Here is a 12,020-nt window from a genome sequence, read left to right on the forward strand (position 1 = left end):
ACCAAGAAGAATTCTCAGAAATGCAAAATGATGAGTCAGTTAAAACTTTATTCAATATAAAAGAAGCGATGGCATGGCTTTGTGATGAAATAGAAATTAAATACCCAAAATAGAAATTAAATACCCAAATTCAACCAACTTTGCAAGAGAGCTATTGTTACCGTTTCCATCTTCATATTTAGCTAAATGTGGATTTAGTTCCATAAATGATTTGTTACTAAAGAAAAGAAATCGACTGGATATCACAATGTCTATTATATGTTTTGAAAATTTACTTCCTATATTTTTTCTTAATTTTTCCTAATGATTTCTTCCTAAAACCTAAGTCTCGTGTCCTGAACAAGTTGTAATAAGGCTTCATTTAGGGAATAATTCAATTTTTGAATATAAAAAATATATATATCGGTGTTTTCCAATGTTACATAGGGGGCATCAGAATTTTAGAAAGACTTAGGTGGGGCATGGTAAAGAAAAGGTTGGGAAACACCGGCTTAACCGCTTACAAATAAATAATCGCTTCTTGTACTAAAATAGGGAAGAGTAAAGGAATGGGAGGGACATAGAATTCAGAATTGGCTTCTTTTTGGACCATTATTGGTGGTGGGGGGAAGGATAGAATATTTGGAGCCAGTTAAATTATTCCTGCCTGTGCATCTTTTACATCAAATAACAAACAAGTTAGTTGTCATTTGGGATAATAGTCATTCTTGTTAGTAATAAATGTGACATCATTTGCGTTCGGTAATATTACGCCATCTTTAACCTTAATTTTTCTTTTAATTTTTAATTGCCTCCATCTGTTAAAAAATCCTTATCAGTCTGTGTTTTCTATTAGTGCTTGCCATTGATCCCCGTTATGTTTGACGTTTTCATACTTCATTTTTCATCAATCAAAATAATGTTGCTTACTGGATTATCTCTGAGGGTTAAGAAATAAAACTGAGAGATGGAACGTGAATATAATAATATTTTCTCTATCACAGTATTAAGCCTCTTACCTTTGCTCTATCCTCATCGTACTCCAGACATCCAGTGCCATCTAGCCTTTGAAGGTCTATCCATCCTCGCCATCGGACACAGACACCATTCATAATAAAACTGGTTTTGATATGTACCTGTTTACAACGAGAAATTAAAGTCAGTCCACTAAATAACAAAATAAATAGTTTTGTGTTATATCTGTTAAATTATGAGAATGAAAAGAACAGAATTAATATAAACATAAAGTATAAATTTATATACTAGTATCTTATATTAATTAATTAGTAAAAGAAAACGTAGTTGTCTCCAAAACTAAATTGGATATAAAAACACTAATCGTACCACGAAAGTAAATGCTGTAAGTGGATGTAATTAGGTTATACTTGGCACTGGGCGATTTCTCTTCCTGACTTCAAAGCTAACCGACAATAAAGTAAAATCTTTTGAGATCGTACTTAATTTTGACAATTCTAAAAATGAGTCACTGAGGCAAGGATCAATTAACTTATATTTGCTACAAAAATCCCTCGCTTGTAGCTGTGTAGGGTTTTGTGTACGGCGATGTACCTTATGTATGCAATAAAGAGTTCTGAAATGACGCCAGGTAGAGGGCCAATTCACAATAGGCTTGTGGAAAGAACAGTTTGTCCGATTGATACTCTGCTGTAACTGCTTGCATGGGGAGAGAGAGATGGCGCAATTTCCATAACTATAGTTCGAGAGTCGTAACTGGCGACAATAAAAAAAAAAAAAGCGAAACAGCAGATGTTGTTTGATATTTTGTATTCTGAACGGTTGAGTTGGTGTAATCCTTAAATTATATATAATTTCGAAAACCCCCTTTCAAAAAAGCAGAATAAAACATTTGCTTCGCTTCAGTCGTTTACTTTGGCTATTACTTCACAGAATGGCGTTAAAAATTGCGCGATTTGTACTTTATCTGGGAGGAAACCTTGCTGTTATCACGCATTAATTTTAAGGGCCTGCAACAGCCATCAGTGGCCTCAACGCAATTCATTCCAGCATTGAAAAGTATCTTTGGAAAAAAAAAAAAATCCCAAAATATATCAGTGAATAACCATCTTTCATTAACATTCATATCTAATAACACCGTACACGTGAAATCAAACGGATAATTTAATTTTTTTTGCGATTGCTTCGCTTCCGATTTCAATAAATATTTTAAAATGTTACATAAATGTGACCTTTCAAATAGCGAGACCCAGTGCACGAAGACTGTACTCCTTTCTACTCTGATGGTATCTCTCAGGGTAGAATTGTAACTAATAAAACGGAAGACACACGGAAGCTGTGTGCTGGTTGAAGGTGTTCACGATAAGGTGCAAAAGGTCGAAGTAACTTAATATATGCTCTGTTTTAGAATCCCGAGTGCCGTCACGGCATTAGAGCATGAACGAATGCATGCCAACCGGATGACGGATAGCACAGATGCCCAGGAAATGAATCAGATCGTTATGCGAGATGCGGATGTTTGCATTCTTCTAAGTGTGAAATAAACTTCTTCATATTTCTCATCAGGTGAGAAGTTCCTCGTTACCACTATACCAGCGGCGGATTCAGGGTAGGGGGAACCGGGGCACGTGCCGCCCTGTCGTTTTTCGGAAAATATACACCAATCGTTTAAATTTTCTTTACTACATTTTTTTTTTTTTTTCCATTGGATTTTATCTATTTTTGCATTGTCTCAGCTATTTTCAACTGACTACAGTTGGCAACACTGATGCTAATGTGATCTCCATTCTAGTGCACAAAATGGTGCCCCCTGTCACAAATGGCGCCCCTCCTGTTATTTTTTCTGTATCCGCCACTGCACTATACCTTTGGCAATCCAAATGTATTTCAGTCAGTTGCCATCAGAATACTCCTTTGAACGTTGTATCAGAATACTCCTTTGAACGTTGTAACAGAGTAATTTAACTCCGAGAGTTAAATTAACCTAATGCGTGAAGCGTTTATGGACTGTCTAAAACTAACAGTACTGTATTAAAACTACATTTAATCTATTAATTTCGTTTTTTAAATACAAGTTGTATGGAAAACAAAATAATTTCCGGATTTCTATATGTTTGATTTTAATGAAATTTGGAATAGCTAGACAAATATTTTTAAAACGCCCAAATATAAAATTTTATAAAAATCCCTCCATTGGGAGTCAAGTTGCTACATGCGGCCGGACGGATGGACATAGTGAAGACAATAGGCATATATATGTATATGCGAACGCGCCTAAAAAGGGGAAATTCTAAAGGGTACACGAGTGAGAAGGAAGGAAGTGCGCATCTCTCTCTCTCTCTCTCTCTCTCTCTCTCTCTCTCTCTCTCTCTCTCTCTCTCTCTCTCTCTCTCTGTGTGTGTGTGTGTGAAAGAGTGTTGCCTCCTCTAGGGAACCTGTCTCATCAGTCATTTCTGTTTTAAAAATGTTTGTTTCTAATGCTTTCTGATGAGTTGCATATATTTCTGTAAAATGTACATCTTTCATGGAACTATTTTCCGTATTTAATGCCTATAATCCAATCATCTTTTTAGCAATAAAATAATTCACTCCACACTCATCACAGTTGGTGGTGTCAGTTTTTTCTGTTAAGTCTGCATTACTTTAAGATTCTTTGATTAAATCTCCATTTCAATTTAAATCTAATATATTAAATCTTTTTTTTTTTCCTTATTTCTCTGTTTTCTTTTTTATTGCTATTTTCATGTTTGATTGGGTAGAAACTTTACTCTTTTTGAAATTTTCTGTTGAGATATACCTGCGTTCTTTATGTTGTAAATTCCTCTGTCTTGATGTGGCCCTACGGAGTATAAATAGAAAAACAAATCGACTAATCCTTCTCTTGTTAGAAGAAATGAGAATCTTTGGAAGAGGAGAAATAAAATTTTTAAGGGGAACAAATCGAATTCTTCGCAGGAGAATCTAGCAGTGAAAATTCGGAGCATCATAGCTGTGGAGGTTAATGAATTTTAATCAAAATGTAATATTAACTCTGATGTAGCAGTTGTATAGTACCCGAAGGATGATTCTGCGAATGAAAAAGAAAAAAAAAAAAAAAATGGTCAGGAATAACATCAGGATGAAATAATAGATTCCTGTCTCCTATAATCTAAAATGCGTCCAGAGGTAAAATGTATCCACTTGACATCTTGTAATTTTTCTATCTTTATGACTTCGTAGCCATGCATTTGCTTCGCTTCTTGATTAACATAGTTTTAAAACCCGAGAAGGCTTCGATCCAACGGTTGATGCACACAAGGTATAGTTTAGGACACGACAAATGATAATATTATTTTAATCTGCTATTTCAGGCATTTCGAATGCATTGAAATAAATTCGATAGCCATCAAAAATTAACAAAGTTTTACCAGCAGCTGGTTTATGTTTAAATTAAATAGTAATTACATTAAAGAACCAATTTATATGTGGAATCTCTCTTAAAACTATGGAAGAGATGCTGAATATCATTTAGTTGTCTACAACATTTCTTATAAATTTAAACCGCCCTTATAAGTTATTCACTTACTATAAATATCTACTAATAGGAAAATCTAAATAATTTAGATGAAAGACTGTAATAATCGATCTATGCCAAATACAAATTTAAGTACTAAAAATGTCAACAGTAAAACTTGACTATTTACTAATCGATATTTACTATTTACGAACAGATTACGAATAGTAAATGACTATTTACTATTTACGAACAGATCGAGTCTCTCAGCATGTTTAAATATGAAAAGTTAGAGACTCGCTCAAGAAGTTCAGCAGCAAAAGGCACATTAATTGGTACCTAATTGGATGTTTGTTACGTTTTTTCAGTATTAATAAATAATATTTCAAAAAATATTTTTTTTTAATAAAACACCTTCTCACTATATTCCATTTCTTAAAAATCTCCCCCCTCCTCCAGCTTGAGCCGAGGTGCGGCTCTTCGGATTCTTTTTTTTTTTTTTTTTTAAATTAGATCAAAAATGGCTCTTCACTCAAAAAAGGTTGCCGACCCCTACCTTAAATGATCAACAATACAACTTCAATAAAACTTTATCAATTCAGAATGCCTAATACCTGTAAAATGATAAATTCTCATCTCACGCGCACGTGACTGAAATTTTTAGAGGGGGGAGTGAAATAATATATAAAAACAAAGATTAGTAGTTAGTGGGATATTGGCGAAGCCGGTAGAAGCTGATGTTACCCACTAATTAGAGCAGCCTGCTCAAACATCTGTACTACTGCTATATTTCAGCCTAAATGCTGCTCGTGGCACATTTAGGGAAAGGCGATAAATTGTTCAGGAGAGATTTGCAAAGCCAAAATACTAACGCCTTCCAGTTACTCATGTCATTAGTCCCTATAACTCGCTCGTTAACCTTCTTTTGCGAAAGGTCCTGTGCTGATACAGCCAACTCTTATTTAGTATTATCGTGTTTCTTCGCGTGATTCGGGGATTTAATTACCTGTAATTTGGACGCGTGCTAGGTCGGCTGCCGACTGAAACTAAAGGAAGATACCGCCTTGTCATTAGTCAACAGCATTAAGTCATACTCTCACTTAATAAGAGAGATCATGCAAAGTGTCGTGGGCACAGTGGATGTTAGAATCATCCTAATAAGAAAAAGTACATAGTAAAAAAAAAAAATAAAGGCGAAAATGCATTGTAATCACGTTCCAACAGGTCCTTTTCAAAGACAATGAAAAAATAATGTTGATTAAGCTGGAATAAGCACTACCAATCTAATATTGTGTATCCCCATAAACAAATACGAGTTTATTAGACCATTATTAATCTGAATAATATCATGGCCCTTTCAGTTCAGGTCAGATCGACAGTTCGTTAATATTCCATAGAAATTTCAGAGGAAGTGAGAATTCATTTATGGATTCTCGAGAACAGCAAATATATCAAGTAGTCTCATAAGTTAGTTATACAGTACAAATCAGAATATTAAGTATATATATGTAACATAAACCAGTGATGGGTACTTTGCAACGATCTTTATAGTTGAAATAACGTTTAAACCACGAGGAAACAGCAACAAGGTATGAGACTACTGTAAATTAAGTGATATTTCAATCATGGAAGCGTATATGGGGGAATGGTAAGGCTCCAGGAGTGGACAGTGTACATTATGTTATACTAAAAAAAAAAAAAGGTTGCATGTGAGTGCAACGTCCGGTCGGGGGAATCATTCTCCTTGGGGACTATCCCTGGACTGGAGAAGCACTGCTATCATCCCAATCGACAAAGGAAGAGCGAAAGAAATTATGGGCAACCATCGACCAGCGAATGATTAAGTGGTCAAGGATTGCAATAGAACCATCTAGATAGGAATAGTGTCCTATTTAGTGAATCACAACATGATTTCGTGAAGGGGAAGCGTTGCCTGATCAGTCTAGTTTATTATTATGACGAAGTCATAAAACAGTCAGATGCAAGAGACAACAGTGACGTTATTTTCTTTGACTTCAGTAAAAGCTTTTGATTTAGTTTCCCATGAAAGGCTATTATATAAACTTGATGAGGGAGTGCAGGGGAAGTAGTCAAAGTTTGCTAATGATTTAAAGGTAAAAAGGGTGGTTAACGACCAAAACCAAGTCATTTTGCTTCAAGATCGGTTACAAAAATGGTCTTCAACTGAAATTTAATGCTTCTAAATGTAAGATTTTGTGACTAGGGAACAGAAATCCAAGCGTTACTTATAATCCAATTGGGAGTGGAGTAATAAACAGTTCCATACGATAAAGATTTAGGTATTATGATTACAGCACTCACAATGATGCTGCATGCTGTTGATGAGACCATCACCAAAACACGGTGGCAATTATGTCTACTAGGCGCATTATAGCCATAGTAGCTTATGCGCCTTTAAACTCCCATAACAACAACAACAACAACAACAACATTATGTCTACTGGTCCATGGGAACACTGGAGAGATTGTTTTAGGATAAAAAAAAAACTTTCTTATATTATTGCCAAAGTCAAACTGCTATTTAATTCTTACTTGTTTGCCAAACTCCTCAACAACCGTTACAGCCAACTTATTCTAACGTTCCAAAACACCCTGTCCCTTTCCTCGTTCACTTTACTTATCCCTTCAGGGCATTATACGCTTCATTCAAATCTCCCTTCCCACAAGTTGTTTAGTTGCTATGCTTTGAAGACCGCATCTTCTAAGCCATTTCTCATACGGATAATGCTTAGCGCTCTTCACCAATCTACTTGCCCTTCTTCGCACATTCCATGGAAGTGCTATCTTTTTTTAGATGTAACCTGGATAAAATATTCCAAGTGCCATTGTCTTCTTTCTCTCTGCTTACTATGATAAATCAAAATTAGAGCAGAGAGAAAGAAGACAATGGCACTTGGAACATCATTGTAGATGGTGTGAGGGAGATCGCGCTGGCTACGTCATACGGATGGCGGTGCTCATCTCTAGATAGCGGTCAACCAATCTAGTGCGATGTGGTTGGGCGTTATCGCCTTGTAAGATTAAATTATTTCCTTTTGCACCTGCATGAGATCTGTCATTATGGGATCGGAAAGTAATTTTTATATTTCTGTGCAGATATTTTCCCTCTGAGCAGTAGCGGATTAAGGTCGGTTGAGGCCCCGGGCGCAGAAGAAAATATTGGGCCCCTTGAAAAAAAGAGAGAGACAGGAAAAATAAAAATACATGTTAACCATTTTTTTAAAAAAATAAAAAATATTATGTAAATATTACTAATATGTTCAACTAATAGTTGAACATATTAGTTCAACTAATTTGTTGGGGTTTTGCGTATAAAGTTGGGGTTTTGCGTGGGCCCTTCAGAAGTCGGGGCCCAGGGCGCGCGCCCGGTGCGCCCACCGTTAAATCCGCCTCTGCCTCGAGAAAGAGAGGAGAATAGACACTTATGGAATCATACTGGACCTTTTAGAGATATTGAAGAAATGCAGTTTCCCTGGCTTTCTTCAGATGCTTCTTGAGGAAACAGCCAATTTAACGGTTCTCTCATATTTGTGTCTCAGTTTATTGTATCAGCGAGGTATCTGGTCTGCATCAGGGGCCAAAATGGAAAATTTTACGAAGGAATGATGATTGCATATGCCATTCCAGCGTCTTCTAATATTATTCCCCGACTTGTAACCTTCTCCAGTGCCTGTGGCCAACCTCAAGATTGAGCCATCTCAGTACACTGTTTGAGACCGATTAGCTTCAAATAGCTCTTCAGCTATTAGCCTTCTAATAGCTCACTTCATTTCTAGCAGGTGATTCTTTTCAGATATTCTTAACACAGTGACAACCCCGGCGTGACTAGCTGGTCCACCGAGCGAGAAATAAGCCCCCTTATAATACTCAGGTGCTGGATAGATTATGTCAGCAACTACATCAACTGGGAACAAGAGCATTACTTTTCATGCAAATTAGCATAATCTCGTGAATATGTAATGAACCGTTCATTGCATGTTTAAAATGGTACAAAGTAGGCATGTTGCTTAAATTTTGGAAACTAATGTAGTTGGGGAAGGAGGGAGTTCTTTGTTTTCCCAAAAATTATTAGATATTGAAGCTTGAATAACATATCACATTACTGATATATACTCCGAACACCAAAGACGAGTTTTTATTTTATAAACAGTCATAAAAATGGTATTAACTGTCATTAATTGCTAGCACAAAAATAGGAGTACAAAGTACTCTGATCACAGGAAAATCTTGTAGTTTATAGATGAGGGACTATAAAAAGAATGATCAGGACATAATGATATCCTATTATGTTCCGATCACCCTGATAAAGAACTTACAAGACAGAGTGGCAGCATTTTAAAAATTCTTCCAACTTGAAAAATGCTGCCACTTTATCTAAGAACTTGATGTCCTTCCATTACCTGTTCTTGTCAGATTATTCCGGTTTTCTTTTCTCGGTACTGTGTCTACCTTACTTGTTTTTTTTTTTTTTTCTTTTTTTTTTTTTCTTGAGTCTAAGCTCATATGATTAAAGCCGACATACAAATATGCTGTTTCTCCCAACAGCAATCAGATCACACTTCATCGATAACTACGCAAACGTCCTCCTAAAAAAAGTTCTATGAGGTTCTCGTTTGGGATGATCCTATTCGTTTTGAACCGAGGGTAGTTTAAGAAGATGGGTGTGGGGAAATTCTTCAGTACCCTGAAAACCTTAGATATTTAAGCTCGTAGCAAATTTATGCTGTCTTCAGTGTAGTAAATACTGTACAGGATATCCACATGCAAGGAAAATAATGTACTTTTATTGCACGCTAATGTACATACACGTCATGCCGCTGTTAATGACAAAGGCGACAAGGCTGCCTTACGATTTCACTTTCCCCTTGGTGTTTCTTCAGCACTACCGAACGATGACTAAACTTTGTGTAACGACTAGAAGCCGTATGGTAGACGGAAACGCCGCAGGGAGATAGAAGAACGAGGCAAGTAATCTCTGTCAGCGTACTGCGGAGGTCAGGAGTAATAACAAAAGTTAGAGATACATAATGAGCCAATTTCAACAGGTCTCCCACATTAGTGTCTAGGTTTATTGTATTAGCAAGGTGACTGGTCTGTATCAGGAGTCGAAATGAAAAATTTTACCAAATGGAAGGCTCGCTAATAAAATATCTTAATTTTAATAATCAGATATATACAAGTGGCATTATCGATGCATGTGACGAACTGGAACAGCGTTCCTGTGCGCTCCGATCCATTCCTATTCCTGGTCTGCATATTTCTGAATGCTCACAATCCGTTTGTACTGCCAATACAGAAATATAAAACAGTTTTGAAAACTATAGTGGAAATTCATGTACTTGTTTTAAGTGCGTGAAAGAATGAAGAATTCGAAATGGAAGTTGAAGGTCCTTTTAAGCAGCCTCTTGTACACTACAAGTTGGTCTAATCGGCGTACCGCACCGCGAATTACGATTTAAAGTACGTACTTTCTTGCCTATAAATTTCATACCATGTTGAAGGAATAGCATATCGAATTCTTCATTCTTTCATGTACTTGTTTATTCCATTGCAGTTTTTGAGAATACGGAACTTGTAATTATAGTACTAACTGCTAACATTTATCGGCACATATTTTCAAAAATATTTTATTACAAAATTAAAAATGTGATGAAAGGTCAAAAATAACGTTTCAGTTTAGCGTACAGTGGTTAGTTTATTTAATCAGTAAGTCTCCTTCACGGCGACGTGTTGTTTATTTATTTATATCTCTCATTTATATCACTTCATTCAATTTTTCTGTCAAAAGAATCAAGTAATGGGGAGGAGATAAAAACCGACTACATCTGGTTTTGGTCACGTACATCCGAAGTAATAAAAACACACAGAAGCTTGTAGGTTTTTTTTATTTTTATTTTTATTTTTTTATTATTATTTACAAATGCCAATTGGACATTGTAATTATAAAATCAATTGCATAAACGCATCAATTACAGGAGCTCACATCTGGTGAGTATGGGCTTGGTACACCCATGGTCCCGAGCTGGATATCACCCTTCTTCTCTTTCTTGGTGAATCCCTTCTACTTCTGACTCTTGTTTGTTCTCTCTCTCTCTCTCTCTCTCTCTCTCTCAGGGTAATTCAAAAATTTATTTATTTTATTTATTTATTTTTTGACTGGTGCAGCTTAAGCCTCAGGCTTCCTTGCACCATATAGCTAATAATAATAATAAATAAATAAATTACTTAATTTCGTATTTAAAAATTAACTCATTAAATTCTGGTTAATATCATAAACTCGATTCCTGGTTGACACTTTTCGAATGATATAGGATTTTATCTGTGTAGATGAAAAACCTGAGTTAATATCGTGAACAAACATCTGTGCTACTGACTTCTTATAGTTGGGCCTTCGTTGTGATTAGCAAAGTGACCAGGAGACTTGTGTTGTCTGGGGGTCGGAATGTAGCATTTGTACTTATTTCAACTTGGGAGAAGGAACACACACACATTTAATTAATAAAACTCTCTGTAACCAATTTGATTTATCCAAATATCAGCTTACCTTATTATCCATCACTTATCGAATATTGGAATTTGTAAGTAATTTAAGCCTTGGATGGTGATATCCAAACGTTGTGAGAATGGTCACGTAGTAACACTACCAGTAATATCGCACGATTGCATAGGTCGAAGGAGTTTAGAATTGGCCATTTTAACAAGAATATAATCATTAACCGTGTTTGGCAGTCACGCGTTCTCGAATCACGGGTCAGCTGAAATGCGTGGGCCACTTCCCCCCTCCCCCAAGTTTACCACTGAACTCCTTTGGGCCTTAGACATACAGATAGCATACGATGAGGAAACTGCCTTAAAATCATAACTTGCTGGAAAAATTCGTGGAATTATTGTAATTAGTGTAATTATTGTAATTAGTAATTCCACCAATTATTATTGGTGGAATTACTACCTAATTCTATATCCACAAAAAACTCACGTCGTCTTTCTAGTACTGATCTTACAGGTCAGTAAATAGATGGATACTTTTTTTGGACAAATCCTTCTGTGGAATAGGTCAGAAAAAAGGAGGTTGCTGCGGTTATTTGTGGGTCAGCATTACAGCATCACTGGACAAGCGGAGGATTTTTTTTGTTTGTTTTTTAAAGACTATATACAGAGAGCACACTATGTTTCTATAGTGTGCTTTATCAGCGCCACCTAATGAACAGTTATCAAGGTGGCGTTGGCTTTACACGCACACAACGCACCTACTTATGTGACGGAGAGAGAGGGGTGACCTTGATTGTACACAACGTTCCCTGTGATGCCCTTTTGACATAAGTAAAGGTATTCAAGAGCGTAAATTCATCACATTTTAAAAAAGTGAAAAAGTGAAGTGGGTTTTTTTGGTAAACACGTAACTTTATGTGCTGTGTAACAAGTGATAAATTTGATAAACAGTGAACAGTTTGGATAGTAATTTCTATTAAAAGTAACTACACAACTTTGAATAATAATTTTTTTTATTAGAAATTAAGCGAAATTTAACTGGTATATGAAAAAGTGTAGTGTT

General features: G+C 36.0%; 1 protein-coding gene across 1 annotated transcript in view; it reads right to left on the reverse strand.

The window, feature by feature from the left end:
- Window positions 1-12,020, reverse strand: part of LOC150090007 (protein big brother-like) — an 83,434-nt gene that overhangs the window by 12,399 nt on the left and 59,015 nt on the right. Inside the window, exon 4 of the mRNA XM_090368930.1 lies at window positions 999-1,115. Coding sequence (XP_090225056.1) covers window positions 999-1,115 — 117 coding nt within the window. The remainder of the gene's footprint in view (window positions 1-998; window positions 1,116-12,020) is intronic.

The sequence above is a fragment of the Mastigoproctus giganteus genome, chromosome 2 (assembly GCF_048544385.1).
Source record: "Mastigoproctus giganteus isolate SK-2022 chromosome 2, ASM4854438v1, whole genome shotgun sequence".
Lineage (NCBI taxonomy): Eukaryota > Metazoa > Arthropoda > Arachnida > Uropygi > Thelyphonidae > Mastigoproctus > Mastigoproctus giganteus.